The sequence below is a fragment of the Bombina bombina genome, chromosome 7 (genome assembly GCF_027579735.1).
Source record: "Bombina bombina isolate aBomBom1 chromosome 7, aBomBom1.pri, whole genome shotgun sequence".
NCBI classification, from domain to species: domain Eukaryota; kingdom Metazoa; phylum Chordata; class Amphibia; order Anura; family Bombinatoridae; genus Bombina; species Bombina bombina.
Window position 1 is genome coordinate 346450228 of NC_069505.1, and position 21725 is coordinate 346471952.

Consider the following 21725-nt stretch of genomic DNA (forward strand, 5'->3'; position numbering starts at 1 on the left):
CTCACTGTTTATTTTCACAAATTAAAAGGTGGTGAGCATTTATCAAAATACTCAAAACACTCAGGGGTCAATTTATCCTTCTCTTCCGCAGGCTTTCGCCTGCCTACGACTTCAGGTTCTCACAAGAGAATCTGCACGCCGTATTTAACAAGCAGCGGGCATCCTACCCTTTTGCCACCATTTCAATCTCCCTGGTCTCATCCGACCGGGGAGATTGACAGCTCCTGCCTGCGCGTTATTGGCTTGCACGGGAAGGGGGCGGGATTGCACGCAAGGGCAAAATAGCGCTTGTGTGCAATGACTAATTCTGCCAGGGAAATTTAGCCTACCAGAGGCAAGCTGCGGCGCTCCTGTCCACCTCAGCTTGATAAATTTCCCCCTTATTACTCTGAAAGGAAAACCTATGCATATGAAAATAACAATGATTTTAAGGTGTGTTCTCCCCGTGTACTTTGTCGTCTATTGCGAACTTTTACATAGCAGAGAGTTCTCATTATTTCTATGGGAGATAGTTCACCACATGCAGTGTCAGCCCATTTTCTATTATAATTGCGCCAAGACTGTCCATGTGAAGCTGAAGGTGTTTTTTTCACATTTTTGCTTGCAAACTTTTGGTTATCTGGCCCGAAAACATAAATGAAAGGGACACTATAGTCATAAGTAAACTTTCATTATTCAGATAGTGCATGTCATTTTTAAACAATGTCAGTTTGGAAGTGGACCCATGTAATCTGGAGATATAGTATAGAGTGGCCAGAGCTCCTGGTCACAGTTCAGGATGTGATCACCCCACACAGCATATAGGAACTGGAAGGCTGTTTAGAAGATAAAAGGTAAAATAATACACCATGCGCAAACCTGATCACATTTTCTCAAGTGCGCTAACCTAACATGAAAATATGAATATTTCACATTCCAATGTTCTTCACATAGCAGAATATGTTCTATTTATTCATAAATAAATATTTCTACAGATATCTTATGGGTTTTTTGGTACAATATACAGTATATCTATACCTATATATTTAGGGCTAGATTACAAGTGAGGTGCTATCTTAAAGGGACTAGTCAAAATTAAACTTTAATGATTCAGATAGGGCGTGTGATTTTAAATAACTTTCCAGTTTACTTTTATCATCAAATTTACTTTTTTATCTTTATCTTTAAACCTAAAAAACAGAGTCCACAGCACCCAGTCTTAAGAATAATCTTTGTCTTTTATTCCAACTTCATGGCACACAACAGCAACCAGCAACGTTTTCAGGTTATTTACCCTTAATCATGCTAATACAGAGTACCTGTGTGTTGCTCCTTATATACCTCTTTGTCAGGATGCCAGGAATCAGACTGAGACGAGAAGTGCAAAAATAATCACACCTTTATTAATAGCAAAAAATAATAAAAAGTCCACAAGTCAAATAACAAGCCAGGAGTCAAAACCAGAGCTGGTAGTCAGACGAGCCGAGTCAGGAGCCAAAGCGAATAATCAGACGAGCCGGAATCAGGAACAAGGAAAACAGCAGAGTCAGGAACAAGCCAGGGATCAGGAACCAGGAAGGACGTCAGGCAGCCAGGTAATACACAGGAACTCTCACAAACAGGTCTGAGACAACGCAAAGGCAAAGCATACTGAACAGAGGCCCTTTAAATAATAAGTGATGACATCACAATTCTGAGACTGCATCCTGTCTCACATGGATGATGCATACCAGTCTGGCCATAAAATGAAGTGCAGGAAATGAGCAGCATCCCCCACAATGCACCATAGTCAGGAAGAGATGTGGGTAAAATGGATGCCAGCAGCACATGGCAAACACAACAGGGAAAAAACCCTGACAGTACCCTCCCCTCAATGACCCCTCCCCCGCGAGAGGACAAAAGGCTTATTGGGGAAATGGGCATGGAAGGCACGGAGGAGGGCGGGAGCATGAACATCAGAGGAGGGAACCCAAGAACACTCCTCTGGAAGGTTCAAGATGCGGGAGGACAGCCAAACTCTCTCACCAACCTGATAGGAAGGTGCGAGCAGACGCCTACGATCAGCCTGGAACTTTTGTCGCTGCATAGAATGATGAAGGCAATCCTGAATCTGCACCCACGTGGAACAGAGTTGCCAGAGATGCTCCCCCAAAGCCGGAATACCCTGAGACATGAATGAATCGGGCAACAAGGATGGTTGAAACCCATAATTCGCCATGAACGGAGATAACTTGGAGGAAGCATTAATAGCACTATTACGAGCAAACTCTGCCCAAGGTAACAGTTCAGACCAATTATTGTGGTGATTTGAGACATAGCAATGGAGGAACTGTTCCAGAGCTTGATTAGACCGTTCCACAGCCCCATTGGATTGAGGGTGATATGCCAAGGAGAAGGAAAGCTGGATCCCCATTTTAGCACAAAAGGAACGCCAAAATCTGGAGACAATCTGGCTACCCCGGTCCGACACTATCTCCTTGGGTAACCCATGTAAACGGAAGACCTCCCGGGCAAAAATTGAAGCAAGCTCCTGAGCGGTAGGCAGCTTCATCAAGGGAATGCAATGTGACATTTTAGAAAAACGGTCAACCACCATAAGAATAACAGTATTGCCATTGGAAACAGGGAGCTTGACAATGAAGTCCATGGAAATATGTGTCCAAGGACGCTCACCATTAGCAATAGGTTGAAGAAGACCCACAGGAAGACGTTGAGGAGTCTTATTCTGTGCACAAACTGAGCAGGAGGCAACATACGCAGCAACATCAGAATGAAGACCTTGCCACCACAATTGTTGAGTCACAGACCAAATCATTTGGTTCTTGCCTGGGTAACCTGCGGCTTTAGGATAGTGGTAAGTGTGCAAAAGTTTAGTTCGAAGATTCTCAGGAACAAAACACTTACCACTAGGTTTCTCAGGAGGTGCATTGGTTTGTGCAGCCAGGATCTCCTCCCCCAAGGGAGAAGTCAAATTAGTACGTATGGTAGCAAAAATATGGTCAGGAGGTATAACAGGAGTAGGTACAGACTCATCCTTGGACAGAGGCGAAAATTGTCAAGAGAGGGCATCAGCCCTAACATTCTTACTACCAGGCAGGTAGGAGACCACATAATTAAACCGAGAAAAAAATAGTGCCTATCTGGTCTGTCGGGGCGACAAACGTTTTGCTTCAGATAGATAAGTTAAATTCTTTTGGTCAGGAAGAATGAGCACTGGCACGCTAGTACCCTCGAGAAGAAGCCTACATTCCTTAAGTGCCAAAATTATGGCCAGTAATTCCCTGTCGCCAATTTCATAATTGCACTCTGCTGGAGACAATTTCTTAGAGAAGAAACCACACGGATGCAAGGAACCGTCAGGCGTAGGACGTTGAGACAAGAGGGCACCTACTCCAGTCTCAGACGCATCGACCTCAAGAACGAAAGGCAGGACAGGGTTAGGATGAGCCAGAACTGGAGTGGCAGCATATGCAGTCTTAAGACTATCAAAGGCCTTAATGGCAGTAGGTGACCAATGGAGTGGATCATTCTCTTTACGGGTCATGTCTGTGATAGATTTCACCAAGGAAGAAAAGTTTTTAATAAACTTTCTATAGTAATTGGCGAACCCCAAAAAACGTTGAATAGACCGAAGACCAACTGGGCGAGGCCACTGCAGAACTGCAGATAACTTGTCAGGATCCATGGAGAACCCTGCAACGGAGATAACATAACCTAGGAACGTTACTTGAGTCTGATGGAACTCACATTTCTCGAGTTTACAAAACAGGCCGTTCTCACGTAGTCTCTGAAGAACCAATGTAACATCAGAACGATGAGCCTCAAGTGTGGGTGAGTGTATGAGGAAGTCGTCTAAGTACACCACAACACACTGTTGCAACATATCTCATAGGACATCATTAATAAATTCCTGAAAAACAGCAGGAGCATTACATAGGCCAAGGACATTAAAAGATACTCATAATGCCCGCTCCTGGTGTTAAATGCTGTTTTCCATTCGTGGCCCTCCTTAATCCTAGCGAGATTGTACGCTCTTCTCAAATCAAGTTTAGTAAAGACAGTACCTCCCTTGAGGCGGTCAAAGAGTTCCGTAATAAGCGGAATAGGGTAAGCATTCTTAATGGTAAGATGATTAAGACCCCTATAATCGATACATGGTCTTAACTCACCACCCTTTTTCTTCACAAAGAAGAAGCCAGCCCCTGCAGGAGAGCAGGATTTGCGGATGATCCCGCGACAGAGCATCGGCAACATACTCCTCCACAGCACAATTCTCTGCAACAGACAGAGGGTACACCCGGCCCCGAGGAGGAATGGCTCCGGGTTGCAGGTCTATGGCACAATCGTAAGACTGGTGAGGAGGCAACATACCAGCACGCAACTTGTCAAACACGTCTAGGAACTCTCGGTACTCCTCTGGCAAATGAGATACCAAAGAAGTGCACAAGACTTTAACTGGTTTCCGAAGACAAATGGAAATACATTGCATGGACCACGACAAAATTTCGGACCTGCGCCAGTCGAGACTGGATTGTGCTTTTGGAGCCAGGGATAACGCAGAACAACTGGAAAATGTGGAGAGTTTATCACCTGGAACTGGAGGGTTTCAAAATGGAGAGCCCCAACAGCCATGGCTAACGGAGCAGTTTCGTGAGTAACGAGTGTGGGCTGAAGGGGCCTGCCATCAATGGCCTCAATAGCAAGCGGAACGGACCGAGGCAAAACAGGAATGGAGTGCTTTGATACAAAAGCACTGTCAATAAAATAGCCCGCAGCACTGGAGTCAACAAGAGCCTGAGTGACTATGGAGTAGTCCACCCAGGAAAGGACAACCGTGACCAAAGGTTTCTCCTTAAGTTGTTCCGGGGATGAGGATAAACCACCCAAGGTCTGCCTCCGACAGGACCTTAGGTGTGAGCGTTTCCCGGCCATGAAGGACAAGACTTTAAAAGGTGGCCCTGTAACCCACAATAGAGGCAGAGCCCCTCCCTCCTCCTAAAGGCCCTCTCCGCCGCGGAGAGACATGTAAATCCCAGCTGCATCGGCTCAACAGTACCTGGTGACTCGGGACCAGGAGGCATGGGAGGAGAGGGATGCATGGTTGGGAAAGAACACGTAGGAGACCACGGAACAGGAGGCTTCCGCAAGCGCTCCTTGAAAGAGGGAATCTCTCTGAGTCTGATGTCAATTAGGATCAAAAAAGGCACCAATGCCTCGAGATCCTCTGGTAAATCTCTGGCAGCAACTTTATCTTTAATCGCATCAGAGAGCCCATGAAAGAAGGCGGCAACAAGGGCTTAATTGTTCCAACCTACCTCTGCGGCAAGCGTACGGAACTCAATAGCATACTGAGCAACAGATCTTGTACCTTGCTGAATGGACATGAGTCATTTAGCAGCAGAGGAGGAGCGAGCCGGAACATCAAATACCCTTCGAAAGGAGGCCACAAATTTAGGGTAATTTGAAATCACAGGTTTATTAGTCTCCCACAAGGGATTAGCCCAGGCAAGAGCTGTGTCAGAGAGTAACGAGATGAGAAATCCCACCTTAGCTCTGTCAGAGGGAAACGCCTGAGGTAACATCTCAAATTAAATGCCCACCTGGTTCAAAAACCCTCTGCACTGAATAGGATCGCCTCCATATCGCTGAGGTAGAGGTGCAGAACCGGACATGCTCCTGGTAGGCACAGGTGCAGCAGCGGAAACAGGAGCAGCCATAACTTGCGGGACACTTTGGTCCAAATGTGCAGTGCAAGTCAGCAGGTTTTGCAGGACTAGTGCAAATTGATCCAAGCGGTGATCCTGTTCATCCATCCTGGAAATGATGGCAGGTAAAGGTGGATTATTAGCACCATCAGGATTCATGGCCTTTGCGTAATGTCAGGGTGCCAGGAATCAGACTGAGACGAGAAGTGCAAAAATAATCACACCTTTATTAATAGCAAAAAATAATAAAAAGTCCACAAGTCAAATAACAAGCCAAGAGTCAAAACCAGAGATGGTAGTCAGACGAGCCGAGTCAGGAGCCAAAGCGAATAGTCAGACGAGCCCGAATCAGGAACAAGGAAAACAGCAGAGTCAGGAACAAGCCAGGGATCAGGAACCAGGAAGGACGTCAGGCAGCCAGGTAATACACAGGAACTCTCACAAACAGGTCTGAGACAACGCAAAGGCAAAGCATACTGAACAGAGGCCCTTTAAATAATAAGTGATGACATCACAATTCTGAGACTGCATCCTGTCTCACATGGATGATGCACACCAGTCTGGCCATAAAAGGAAGTGCAGGAAATGAGCAGCATCCCCCACAATGCACCATAGTCAGGAAGAGAGGTGAGTAAAATGGCTGCCAGCAGCACATGGCAAACACAACAGGGAAAAAACCCTGACACTCCTACATTAACTCTAATCACTTTCAAATCTCAAATACAAATGATACTGCCACCTAATGGTCAGAGTTACAGTTAACAGTTTTACATACAGCAATGTTAAAAGAGTTTTTTATATAAAAAAACTAAATGTTTGCCCAACAATATAGAATTTAATTCACAACATTTTGTTAAAAAAATTGAAAAAATTATATTCAGTTTAAAGAAACACAGACATATCTATTTCCCTACTGAGTCCCTTAGGGTGCAAGGTGTCTAGCTTATCAATCCAAAATGATGCTTTCTTTTTAGCAATAGTTCCCTGTTACCACCTCTTCTTAAAGGGCCCACACTATCTATAATCTGCCATCTTAATTGTGATATATTGTGCCCTGCTTCTAGGAAGTGACAGGCTTTCTGTCACCACATCTGATGTTAGACCTGTGTTGGCTCAGTCTGTCTTTGATTTTTCGTGTCGTTTCAGCTATAAATAAATCCAGACCTAGAGCATGGGCATTTTATTAAATATATATAACAAAGGATGATTCACACGTGTAAAATTCTTTAATACAAAATGTTTTCCCTGTATGGGGATGGAAAACTTCTGACCACTAGGTGGCAGCATCAATTGTATTTGAGATGTGAAAGTGATTAAAGAGTTAATGTAGGAGGTATATAAGGAGCAACACACAGGTACTCTGTATTAGCATGATTATGGGTGAATAACCCAAAACGTTGCTGGTTGCTGTTGTGTGCCATGAAGTTGGAATAAAAGACAAAGATTATTCTTAAGACTGGGTTTTTTGTGACTTGAGGGGTGCTTGCAGTGGCCCCTATATCACTGGCATCAAGTACAGTGCTGTTTGTCCTTTGGACTGTTGTTGTATCTTTAAACCTAGGTAGGCTCATATGCTAATTTTGAAGCCCTTCAAAGCCGTCTCTTATCTCAGGGCATTTTGTCAAAAGAACTGAAATAAGGGGCAGTCTGCAGAGGCTTAGCTACAAGGCAATCATAGGGGTAAAAAGTATATTAATAAAACAGTGTTGGTTATGCAAAACTGGGGAATGGGTAATAGAAGGATTATCTATCATATTAAACAATGACAATTCTGGAGTAGACTGTCCTTTTAAAAAAGAGAGAATTTAGTTAATAGAAAAGTTTGTTCTTTTTCAAAGTTTGTATAAATTTTGGCCAGATTACGAGTTGAATGCAAAATATTGCTTCAGTGAAAGCGATATTTGCGCTCAATTTAGTAATACCAGTGCATGCAAATGTGCAGATTCACGGCCAATCGGCCGCTACCAGGGGTTGTTAATCAGCCCAATCACATAGGATCGGGCACATTGCAGACCGCAGCCTCAGAGGCAGCGGACCAGTTAAGGAGCAGCGGACATCAGGGGCCATTCGGGCCTTGATAAATCGGCCCCTTAATATGAACACACTTACAGAACTGACTCAAAATACTGGGTCCAAAAATGGAATTACACCCCCACACCTTTGTCCACTACAATCTAAAGTCAACCATAAGCAGCAATATTAAATATTGAAAGGGTATGAAAGTTAAAATAAATCTTTCTTTATCCAGATTGAGCACTTTATAGGACCTGAAATGGCAGACCTTTTATAAAGACATACATATTTATTTCTGTTATTTGCTTCCTATTTAATCATTAATGCTGTTATTCCTAAACATGTCCATCCAAAACCAGAAACAATTGAGTAAATTGATACATTAATATTATAATGATAGGTGATTATAAGCCACACTACAAACAAACAAGCACCTCTGGAGATTACAGTTCAATTTGGCTACAGAAAACTCTAGACCACCAACCACCAACTGAGGGACAAAGTTGCACAAGGTAACAAGTGGATCTTCTGTAACATCTCTAGAAAGCTCAGTTTCATCCTTTTATTGAAGGATAACTCATGATTCTGAGATCTTCTACTGCATGGACAGTTTGGAGATTATTTTGTCTGAAAAAACAAACTTGTACCTTGCATAAAAAATATGGAAAAATGTTTAATGGAACAAGCACACTTTTGCAACAACTGATTCGTCAATAATAGCTTTGAAGGCTAACAAACCATGGAAGTATAAAAGGCCACCAGCTTTATTAAACCTTTATCAGAAATGAAGTCACAGAGATAGCTAACATCTGATCTTTTCAAAAGAAGAGGGAAATACTATTGAGAAGAGATGAGTCAACACTAAAAGGAAAAGCCGCAAATATATATATTTTAGTTTGTTTTTTATCTGAATAGCTGGGCTAAATATTTTAATTGTTATTATTGTTACAAGATGAAACACCATTCTCATTAGTGATGGCCATGAAATACACTGTCTTTCTAACAATAACTGCTGAATGAAGGTCATAAAATAGTTTTGCAATTTCATATCCAGAACTGAATAAAACCTTCCTTTGTTATTTAGAACAAAAAGGTGGTTGGTTTAAAACCCTTGGCTCTGTTCTGATGCAGGAAAAGGGATGAATGTCTCAGAGGTCTAAGAAGTGCTGGACAGTTCAAAAAGTTTTTTCCCCATAACAGGATCCTCAATGAAAGCTTGCAAGTCCTTCAGTAATTCATTATGGATGCTTGTCATAAGAAGAGTACAGTTTAAGCTTGTCCTTCTTATATTTAGGCCAAAAACAACTTTTGCCACCTGTAACATCTTTATTGATAGATTCAAGGATAGGACCAAACTGATTTTACCCAAATAGGGAGTAATCTGTAAACTAATGCTTAGAATCATCAGCTGTCTTAGCCTAGATACATAAAGATCTATGACCTAGAACAGCTGTAATTTTAGCAACCAAATACAACATATCCTATGAACCCTCAAAATAATAAATAGGATAAATAGCTAAAAACCCATGTTTTAGCTACTAATAGGGTCAGGCTAAATAATCTGGTCCTTAAGGGATTTTGTCTAAATGTTGTCTAAATCTATATTAAAAAAAAAAAAAATCTTCATACATTGTACATACATTTCTTCATACTCCAGGTAAGCATAAAGCAAAATAAGGACCCATTCTGCACAAGAGTATAACAGAAAGTAAGTAGAATAGCACATCTTAACTAGACCTAAATCTTGTGTTTGGTTAGGATCTAACTGTTGGAACGTTATCGAAGGTATATAGTGCACAATATGTTAGTAAACCAGTTCATAGCAGTTGTAAAAAAATAATAAACCTTTATGGAATAATATTGTAAGTAACAAGACAAAACATATTTACTAAAGGCCTCTCACTTGCAACTCTCCAATAAAAGTGCAACTTTATCTGAACCAAGAAAGTTTAATTTTAACTTCCAAACCCTTTTAAACTGTACCAGACATATTCAGAGCTGAACACTCTTCTGGTTACTGTATATACTGTAATATTTAAATCTCAGCTTTACAAGAACTGAATTTTCTGCTATGCAGAATGTTTGATGCATTCTTTAATCTTCCCTGCACTAATATATGTTTGTAAATCAACCATTTATTTGGTATTTTCCACTGCAGATCACTATTGGATGATTGTGTCTAATACTTATTTTCTTTTGCACTTAAGATATTAATGAATGTGAACGAGGATCACATAACTGTACTTCTACAGAGAGCTGCTACAATATCCAAGGAAGCTTTAAATGTCTAAGCTTAGATTGTCCTGAGAACTATAGAAGACTTTCAGAAGCGTAAGTTTACACTGTTTGGCTTAATATACAATACAAGCAATGAGAATAGATTTTTTTAACAATTATTAAACACAGGGTAAATATAAAGTATTTTTCATTGTAAACAAAATTTTTAATAATTGTATTTAAAGTGATGGTAAAAGCTCCACTTTATAAAAAGAGATCCGGAATCTTAGTGATATTTTAGATGGAGTTTAATTGATCCGTTGTAATGAAGATGCGATATAACTTACTTTTTAATATGGATATAAAATTCAAATACCCTGTGCTCCTTCACCCACTTCAAAGGTTGTTCTCCAATCAGCTCTCTAGCTATAAGAAAAGTGCCATATGGGGAGAGCGCTGATTGGACAAAAATTCAAACAGTTAGCTCACTGAATAATTTACTTTTGTAGTGGGCGGAGGAACGCAGGGTATTTGAATTTTTTATCTACATTAAAAAATAAGTTATACCCGGCTAGATTTAGAGTTTTGTCGGTAACGACCCGCGTAGCTAACGCTGGCTTTTTTCTGGCCGCACCTTTAAAATAAATCTGGTATTGAGAGTCCACAGAATGGCTGCGTTAGGCTCCAAAAAAGGAGCATAGAGCATATTTAATGCCACTGCAACTCTCGATACCAGAGTTGCTTACGGACGCGGCCAGCCTCAAAAACGTGCTTGTGCACGATTCCCCCATAGAAAACAATTGGGCTGTTTGAGCTAAAAAAAAAACTAACACCTGCAAAAAAGCCACGTTCAGCTCCTAACGCAGCCCCATTGTTTGCTATGGGGAAACACTTCCTACGTCTGCACCTAACACTCTAACATGTACCCCGAGTCTAAACACCCCTAACCTTACACTTATTAACCCCTATTCTGCCGCCCCCGCTATCGCTGACCCCTGTATATTATTTTTAACCCCTAATCTGCCGCTCCGTAAACCGCCGCTACTTACGTTATCCCTATGTACCCCTAATCTGCTGCCCCTAACACCGCCGACCCCTATAATATATTTATTAACCCCTAATCTGCCCCCCACAACGTTGCCTCCACCTGCCTACACTTATTAACCCCTAATCTGCTGACCGCACCGCACCGCTATTATAATAAAGTTATTAACCCCTAATCCGCCTCACTAACCCTATAATAAATAGTATTAACCCCTAATCTGCCCTCCCTAACATCGCCGACACCTAACTTCAAACATTAACCCCTAATCTGCCGACTGGAGCTCACCGCTATTCTAATAAATGTATTAACCCCTAAAGCTAAGTCTAACACTAACACCCCCCTAAGTTAAATATAATTTACATCTAACAAAATTAATTAACTCTTATTAAATAAATTATTCCTATTTAAAGCTAAATATTTACCTGTAAAATAAATCCTAATATAGCTACAATATAAATTATATTTATATTATAGCTATTTTAGGATTTATATTTATTTTACAGGTAACTTTGTATTTATTTTAACCAGGTACAATAGCTAAAATAGTTAAAATAATTACAAAATTACCTGTAAAATAAATCCTAACCTAAGTTACAATTAAACCTAACACTACACTATCAATAAATTAATTAAATAAAATACCTACAATTACCTACAATTAAACCTAACACTACACTATCAATACATTAATTAAATACATTATCTACAAATAAATACAATGAAATAAACTAACTAAAGTACAAAAAATAAAAAAGAACTAAGTTACAAAAAATAAAAAAATATTTACAAACATCAGAAAAATATTACAACAATTTTAAACTAATTACACCTACTCTAAGCCCCCTAATAAAATAACAAAGACCCCCAAAATAAAAAAATGCCCTACCCTATTCTAAATTACTAAAGTTCAAAGCTCTTTTACCTTACCAGCCCTGAACAGGGCCCTTTGCGGGGCATGCCCCAAAGAATTCAGCTCTTTTGCCTGTAAAAAAACCACATACAATACCCCCCCCCAACATTACAACCCACCACCCACATACCCCTAATCTAACCCAAACCCCCCTTAAATAAACCTAACACTAAGCCCCTGAAGATCTTCCTACCTTATCTTCACCATACCAGGTTCACCGATCGATCCAGAAGAGCTCCTCCGATGTCCTGATCCAAGCCCAAGCGGGGGGCTGAAGAGGTCCATGATCCGGCTGAAGTCATCATCCAAGCGGGAGCTGAAGAGGTCCATGATCCGGCTGAAGTCTTCATCCAATCGGGAGCTGAAGAGGTCCATGATCCGGCTGAAGTCTTCTATAAACGGCATCTTCAATCTTCTTTCTTCGGGAGCCATCATCTTCCATCCGACGCGGAACATCCTCTTCTCCCGACGCCTACTCGTCGCATGACGGTTCCTTTAAATGACGTCATCCAAGATGGCGTCTCTCGAATTCCGATTGGCTGATAGGATTCTATCAGCCAATAGGAATTAAGGTAGGAATATTCTGATTGGCTGATGGAATCAGCCAATCAGAATAAAGTTCAATCCGATTGGCTGATTGGATGACGTCATTTAAAGGAACCGTCATTCGGCGAGTAGGCGTCGGGAGAAGAGGATGTTCCGCGTCGGATGGAAGATGATGGCTCCCGAAGAAAGAAGATTGAAGATGCCGTTGATAGAAGACTTCAGCCGGATCATGGACCTCTTCAGCTCCCGCTTGGATGAAGACTTCAGCCGGATCATGGACCTCTTCAGCTCCCGCTTGGATGATGACTTCAGCCGGATCATGGACCTCTTCAGCCCCCCGCTTGGGCTTGGATCAGGACATCGGAGGAGCTCTTCTGGATCGATCGGTGAACCTGGTATGGTGAAGATAAGGTAGGAAGATCTTCAGGGGCTTAGTGTTAGGTTTATTTAAGGGGGGTTTGGGTTAGATTAGGGGTATGTGGGTGGTGGGTTGTAATGTTGGGGGGGGGTTTGTATGTGGTTTTTTTACAGGCAAAAGAGCTGAATTCTTTGGGGCATGCCCCGCAAAGGGCCCTGTTCAGGGCTGGTAAGGTAAAAGAGCTTTGAACTTTAGTAATTTAGAATAGGGTAGGGCATTTTTTTATTTTGGGGGTCTTTGTTATTTTATTAGGGGGCTTAAAGTAGGTGTAATTAGTTTAAAATTGTTGTAATATTTTTCTGATGTTTGTAAATATTTTTTTATTTTTTGTAACTTAGTTCTTTTTTATTTTTTGTACTTTAGTTAGTTTATTTCATTGTATTTATTTGTAGATATTGTATTTAATTAATGTATTGATAGTGTAGTGTTAGGTTTAATTGTAGGTAATTGTAGGTATTTTATTTTATTAATTTATTGATAGTGTAGTGTTAGGTTTAATTGTAACTTAGGTTAGGATTTATTTTACAGGTAATTTTGTAATTATTTTAACTATTTTAGCTATTGTACCTGGTTAAAATAAATACAAAGTTACCTGTAAAATAAATATAAATCCTAAAATAGCTATAATATAATTATAATTTATATTGTAGCTATATTAGGATTTATTTTACAGGTAAGTATTTAGCTTTAAATAGGAATAATTTATTTAATAAGAGTTAATTAATTTCGTTAGATGTAAATTATATTTAATTTAGGGGGTTGTTAGTGTTAGGGTTAGATTTAGCTTTAGGGGTTAATACATTTATTAGAATAGCGGTGAGCTCCAGTCGGCAGATTAGGGGTTAATGTTTGAAGTTAGGTGTCGGCGATGTTAGGGAGGGCAGATTAGGGGTTAATACTATTTATTATAGGGTTAGTGAGGCGGATTAGGGGTTAATAACTTTATTATAATAGCGGTGCGGTCCGGTCGGCAGATTAGGGGTTAATAAGTGTAGGCAGGTGGAGGCAACGTTGTGGGGGGCAGATTTGGGGTTAATAAATATAATATAGGGGTCGGCGGTGTTAGGGGCAGCAGATTAGGGGTACATAAGGATAACGTAAGTAGCGGTGCTTTGCGGTCGGCAGATTAGGGGTTAATTATTGTAGGTAGCTGGGGGCAACGTTGTGGGGGCAGGTTAGGGGTTAATAAATATAATATAGGGGTCGGCGGTGTTAGGGGCAGCAGATTAGGGGTACATAAGTATAACGTAGGTGGCGGTCGGCAGATTAGTGGTTAAAAAAATTTAATCAAGTGGCGGCGATGTGGGGGGACCTCGGTTTAGGGGTACATAGGTAGTTTATGGGTGTTAGTGTACTTTAGAGCACAGTAGTTAAGAGCTTTATAAACCGGCGTTAGCCCAGAAAGCTCTTAACCCCTTAAGGACCAGCGACGTACCCTGTATGTCGCTGGCCTTTTTTTGGGACGTGATTGTTTTATAGCGCGGTCTTGCCACCAGCGTTGAGACGGCTCTATTCCACAAAGCCTGCTGGAGGGAGGGCATTAATAGCGTTTTCTTGCTAGACTTGTGCTATTATGTCCTGAAAAAACCCTTAACGACGAGTGACATACAGGGTACATTGTGGTCCTTAAGGGGTTAACTACTGACTTTTTTCTGCGGCTGGAGTTTTGTCGTTAGAATTCTAACGCTCACTTCAGCCACGACTCTAAATACTGGAGTTAGAAAGATCCCATTGAAAAGATAGGATACGCAATTGACGTAAGGGGATCTACGGTATGGAAAAGTCGCGGCTGAAAAGTGAGCGTTAGACCCTTTTTTGACTGACTCCAAATACCGGCGGTAGCCTAAAACCAGCGTTAGGAGCCTCTAACGCTGGGTTTCACGGCTACCGCCAAACTCCAAATCTAGGCCACCGTATCTTCGTTACAACTGATGAATGACACTACATCTAAAATATCACTAATATTTTTATAAAGGGGAGAATTTACCATCACTTTAAGTATGCAAAATTTTTGTGTACTTAAGTATGCAAAATTGAGCATGGGCGCATATCAATTTTAAACTGAAGCATTTTCTTTAATATTCTTGCATTAGCAAAAATGGTTCTCGTAAAAGTTCTTACTGTTTTTCACTCGCATGTACACATATGCTGCGAGGTCTTGTGCATCAGTATTAAAACACCACTCTTTCACTGTAAGTGGCTCTCTGAGCTTAAATACTGATACACAGGCCCTCACAGCACATGTGTGAATGCCACTGAAACACAGTAAAAACATTTACTAGAAGCATTTCTGCTAATGGAAGTATAATAATGCTTCAATTCAAAATTAAAATGCACGTTTCGGTTTTGACCTTATTAACCCTTTAACTTCATGAATACAAGAGGACAGGTTATTGTTGCCTCCCAAATAAGATGAACTACAAGAAGTAACGGATATATGTTGCACACATTATAGCATGTCATTTTTTAATAAAAAGTCCCTTTAAGGTATAAAGGGCAGGTACTCCTTAACCTCTCTGCCACCTTTTAGGTGGTGGACTGAAATCCTGATACGATATGATCGGGATAATAGTAATAATGGACACTTGTTTAGCGCACAACCTCGGACTTAACCGACTTGCAGCGCTGATAGTATTAGTGTTAGTATTACCCAACTCAATGGTACTTATTTTACCGACCTCGGAAGGATGAACGGCTGAGTGGACCTCGCCGGGATCGAACCTGCAACCCTCGGGTCCCCACAGATCTCTGCACAGTGAATTAGCACAATGAGCTATCTGTCTGGCTATTTGACAGCCCCTGCTAGCAGCCAATTAACCGCCAGTGAGCAGGGGGCGCCATTGCACAAGCATTTAACCAGAAATGATTGTGCAATGATAAATGCAGACAAAAGATAAATCAACTTCTTAGAGTTGATTGGTTCCACATCCCATTTCCCTGCTTCCTCCCTGCCGACTGCAGCTATGTAGCTGGCAAGTGACCACAGCCTGTAGCCACCCCTGATGCCCGACAGCACCAGTATTCAGGGTCCCACCCTGTGGCAGACTCCGGCTACCCCGATTAGGTAGCTCTGCCAGAGGGTCCTTCCTATATCGCCAGGGTAGATTAGATGAAAAATCTAATCTATGAACAAATCTACCAAAAGCTGTTACTCACTCTAACAAAAAAAGATGCATATGTTAAAAATATAAAAGAGAATTAGTTACAGCTATTGGTCAAGAGATAATAGGCATAAGTGTCGCTTCATGGATCCTCCAGTACTCACATGCTGACTTTTAATAAAGCATGTTAATTGCACCTGTGTGGTACCTTTAGCTAGTTATGTTTTGCTTGAAAATACATTCAAAACATTATAATGGACTGCACTCTTAACGCGGCATGGGTGCACATCCAATGTCTCTGATAGAACTCTCAAAATAAACATGGCAAGCTCTCTCAGAGCAAAAATTGACTCATATCACTTGCAGAGCCGGATTATCATCTCGGGTACGCACAGAAATCTGAAGCGACACCCCCCCCCCCCCCAAAAAAAGAGTGGGAAAAAATTGTGCCCTCCTTTTTCCTATTTAATTAAAAATGCTTAATCTATTAATCCTCAGTTTATTTGTATTCAGATCTCAAATATTATTGTATTCCATTTACTGTATTCTCCCTCAAAACCTTATTGATAGCATGTAACCCACATCTGCAATATCTTCTGTAAAAGATTAATTATTCAAGTATCCATCTTTCTTCTAAAACCAGATATTTTCTATTTCCTCAATTACTTAACCCTTTAACATATTTGAAGGTTTTTATTAGATATGCCAGTCTCATATGACTGAGCTAATATAACATGCTTATTGAGACTTACATATCTAATAAAAACCTTCAAATATGTTAAAGGGTTAAATACATCATGAGATAAAAAGACCTGATTTTAGAAGAAAGATAGATACTCAAATAATAAATCTAATATTGAGTAAACTTCTGCTAACTTATTCCGTAGTTTCTAATTGACCTGGCTTAGTTACTTCTGCACGCGCTGTTTCCTCAGGTTGTTGGTAATGTGCACGTTACAAACCTCTAAAAGCTGCTCTGGTAATGTGCAGTTCCCTCTCCACAGTGAACTTTTCAGAAATTGGGTGAAAGAAAGGTCACAAACAGTAACTGTACATACAATTTGACAAGAGGCTGGCAGCAGCAAAAAACAAACAAACTGTGCAACAGTGAGCAGCAGCATCTTTACATAACCGGCAGTGGACATCTTTCTTTAGGACAACTCTATTAATCTATATAGGGAGGGAGAAGCTGTGAATCCTTACAGGAAAGACAGATATGGAGCAAAGAGACAGGCTCCCCTCTATGGAAGAAGCCTGTAGGAACATGCTGCTCTGCCTAATTATAGATCCGGCCCTGATGACTTGCCACAGAAAGCTAACTTTAGGGAAAAATGGGTGCAAAATTAATTACTGATTTGCTACAAATAAATAAATGAGATGTTATTGATTCATAAACAAAAAGCTGCAAAAAATATATTTCTTTTTATTTTGTAGGTCTTGTGAAAGAATTTCCTGCTTCAGTAATCAGGACTGTCAAAATACTCCTGTACGCATTACTTACCATCGACTGAATTTTCCAACTGGTGTTATCACCCCTGCACAAATTTTCCGAATCGCACCATCACCAGCTTATGCCGGAGATAATATCATACTAGATATCAAGAAAGGAAATGAAGAAAATTATTTCACTACTCGGAAACTTAATCCCTATACTGGTGTTCTTTATCTTCACCGACCCATCAAGAAGTCAAAAGATTTCTTGTTAAATGTTGAAATGAAATTGTTCCGTCAAGGGGTAGTCACAACATTTCTTTCTAAGCTCTATATATTTATTACTGCTCCCATTTCATAATGTTTACAACAACAACATATTAACCAAGGAAAAATATTTCAGATGTACATTTGTAAATTACATTGTGCTAGTTCAGTGATGCTTAACCATAGTGGACACACCAAGGCAGTAATTGACACTTCACGTTCAGTGGTTACAACTGGTTTTCCCTGTGGCTGCCATCTCATTCTTGGAAGGAATAAATGTCCATTTTTAGTACCCTAAAACACAGATCTATTTTACTTCACAAATCATCAACTCATCTTCCTCAGTTGAATTTCCCTCTTAAAGGGACATGGAATACCTTGTAATTAACAAGAATGTTCACTTTCTTGCAATAAATTAACATACCAACTAACTGTGAACACATTCTGAATGCATTAACACTTTGTTGCAGTTGTTTTTCAGCAGCCAAACTCCCCCAATTATTTGCCTTGTTTAAAGGAACCAATCTAAACAAGTTTCACCATTTTCAAAGTTAAACTACAGGAAATAAATCATGAAAATATATTAAAAAGTATGTTGTTGTTTTTTTTTAATACACATAATTAGTATTAAAAATCAATGAGACAAAATAAGTATCCCTTGGCAATCGCTTATAGCAATAATCTACAATACCATAATTATAGAAAAACTTGTGTATTAAACCTGCATAAAGCACAACCTTATTCCTTGCTATTGAATACTTATATTTCTCTTTTATTTTTGTATCCAGCATACACCACTATATTTATGGGATTGGTTCCTGTATTAAACGTTGAAAGGAACACTAAACACCAAATAAATACTAAGCAGATTGATTATCCTGAGTATAAGATGCATTTTTAAAGTTATGTTAAGTGTTTAAAATTAAAAAACATACGTTTAAAGTTTTAGTGCTCATAATGCAATGAAGACCACCATTTTGTAACCTAGGTTACCTTCTCTGCCGAGGTCATTTAAGGACAGTTATAAATGAGTCACTAGTGTATGCAACCAATGACTGTTAGGAATATAGCAGTGTTAAACCTGTAGTCTGCACTTCCCACGTTAACAAGATTTTGGAAGCTCACAATGTTCAGAATTAAATTACAGTAAAATGGAACAAGATAAATTATTAAACTATATTGCTAAGTAACTTTATTACATATAATTCATTTTTTATGTTACAATCTTAAAGTTTTCCTTTAATGGGTTTATGAAATGATCACAATCGACCACAACGATACTTTTGTAGATTGACTACACATCATTATACATTTTATATTACAATCTTAAAAGGTTTCATGTCCTTTTAACCCACTATAAAACACAGTCTGGCCCTGATTCTAAAGAGATCCTTGAGCTGGTGACATTCTATAAGAATGCTAGCCAGCCCTTCTATTTCCCTGGTGGAATTATATTAAAGGGACAGTCTACATCATAATTGTTATTGTTTTAAAAGATAGATAATCCCTTTTTTACCCATTCCCCAGTTTTGCATAACCAACACAGTTATATTTATATATTTTTTACCTCTGTGATTATCTTGTATCTAAGCCTCTGCAAACTGCCCCTTTATTTCAGTTCTTTTGACAGACTTGCAGTTTAGCCAATCAGTGATAGCTCCCAGGTAACTTCACGTGCATGAGCACAGTGTTATCTATATGAAACACATGAACTAACACCCTCTAGTGGTGAAAAACCTGTTAAAATACATTCTTAAGAGGTGGCCATCAAGGTCTAAGAAATTAGCATATGAACCTACTAGATTAAGCTTTCAACTAAGAATACCAAGAGAACAAAGCAAAATTGGTGATAAAAGTAAATTGGAAAATTGTTTAATATTACATGCCCTATCTGAATCATGAAAGTTTGTTTTGGACTAGACTGTCCCTTTAAGCCACAGTCACTCTTTACCCTGAAAACAGGGTGTCTCGCTAAGGGGCGTATACTGCATATTTGTATGGTGGGAAGGAGATGTGCATATACATTGCAAAAGTGTACAATAAAATTCGTAATTTTAAAATTCTTACAAAATGAATAATTGAACCATTCACACTAAAATATGCGGGGGGAAATTGTATTGTATTAAAATTTGTGACAAAATAGTTCACCAAAAATCACATTTTATCAAAAACGTAAAATTTGTAGGTAAATTACACAGAAATAAATTGTATTAACTATGTCCAGCATAAATCATCATTTTAGTATACTGGATGAGCAAAAAACAAAGCAAAAAGTTTATACTTAAAAGTACAAAATAAAAAGTGTAATTCTTTTTTCGTAGAATGGGCTGAACATAAGCGTTCCATGGGCATATATGAGATTTTCTCTCAAATCCAAAATAATTCTGTAAACATTTTCTCACGAGATAAAACGTGGCGAGTTTTCACCAAAATACCCAAAAACACTAATTATTCTGGAAAGAAAACTTATGCATACGAAAATTACAGTGAATTTAAAATACAGTACACTGAGAACAACGTAATTTGATTTGTATTAAGAGTAATATTCATATTTTAAAATACGCCAGTTTCCCCTTTATTGCGAACTTTTATCTAGCAGAGAGCTCTCATTATTTGTATGTGAGTCACCTCGCCACTCACCTTTTTTTGTAGAATTTCATGAGGGCTGCCCCTGTTTAACTGGCAAAGTTTTTAGAATCGGAGCCTCTGTGAGAGCACTCAATTTATAAAAAAAAATCCTAGTGACTTTATCTAAATCTGCGCACATTTTTTTATAAAATAGCTACTGATTTCTGGTTATCAAATATATTCCTAAAAGATGCATTCTAAACAAATATATATATATTTATTTACATGCTTTTACATTCCTAAGTAACCTGTTTATTTGTGTTATTTACTTATCTAGGTCTTTTTCATCATTTATATTCTTTATCCTACAGTGTATTAAACTACCTATTTTATACAGTTACTTTCAATCAATAGTTAAATATGTTTTTCTTTTCATTTAACAATGGGATGGTGCAGTAATTGGATCATATGTTAAGGGACATTAAACACTAAATACATGCTAGATAGAATGATGCATTCAAAGAAAAGATTAGTCCATGACTAACATGTAGATGTATTTTTTAAAGTTTCATTCGTTTTTTAAAAAGTGACAAAATAAGTGTAAAGTTTTAGTGTCTATAAAACACTGGGAGCTGCCATGTTGTAACTTGTGTTACCTTCTCTGCTGTGGCCAATTAGGGTCAGTTATAAATAGGTCACTAGAGTGTGCAGCCAATGGTTGTGCTGGATTTAACAGTGTTCTGCACTTCCATTTCTAACAGGAACTGAAAAGCTCACAATTTCAGAATGGAATTACAGGCAAAGAGGACAAAATAAATAATGAAAGTATATTGCAGAGTTGTTTTATTATATACAATTTATCATTTTATATTACCATCTCAAAGTGTTTAATGTCCCTTTAAGGCCTTACAAACAGGGTTCTATTTATTCACATTTTGCTATGTATTACGCTTTTAAAATAAATAAATTGTGTGTTTCTTTAAGATACCTACTGGCTCATTACTGTGTATACGAATAAATGGTTTATAGGCTAAAATGCAAAACAATATGGTCTCAAATGTTTTGTATCAATATGCATAACTAAGAGGGATGTAGCGGGTTAAATTGCTTCTTGGCTTATTATTATTATTATTATCATTTATTTGTATAGCGCCGCCAAATTCCATAGCGCTGGGTACAACGATGGGGGTATACAATGACAAAGATCTGTGATACAATACAAAACATAACAAGACTAAACAAATCTAGCACAGGATGAAGAGGGCTCCGGAGAGCTCACAGTCTATAGGTTTAGGGTGCAGAGACATAAGGTTGGGGTAGCTTGTTACATTGGTTGTATTTGCAGCAGTGAGTCAGTCAGTTCATGTACATGTATTAGCTTGGTTCGGATGCGGGATGGAGGAGAGATGGTAAGCCTCTCTGAATAGGTGGGTTTTCAAGGATCTTCTGAAGCTATACAAGGTTGGAGACAGTCTGATGGAGCGGGGTAGAGAGTTCCAGAGGACAGGAGCAGCACGTGCGAAGT

General features: G+C 39.3%; 1 protein-coding gene across 1 annotated transcript in view; it reads left to right on the plus strand.

Moving 5' to 3' along the window:
• LOC128666417 (fibulin-2) overlaps positions 1-21187 on the plus strand; it is a 282635-nt gene extending 261448 nt beyond the window's left edge. Inside the window, exons 12-13 of the mRNA XM_053721016.1 lie at positions 9905-10028; positions 17369-21187. Of these exons, the coding sequence (XP_053576991.1) occupies positions 9905-10028; positions 17369-17726 (482 nt within the window). The 3' untranslated portion in view covers positions 17727-21187. The remainder of the gene's footprint in view (positions 1-9904; positions 10029-17368) is intronic.
• Positions 21188-21725: the final 538 nt, after the last annotated feature.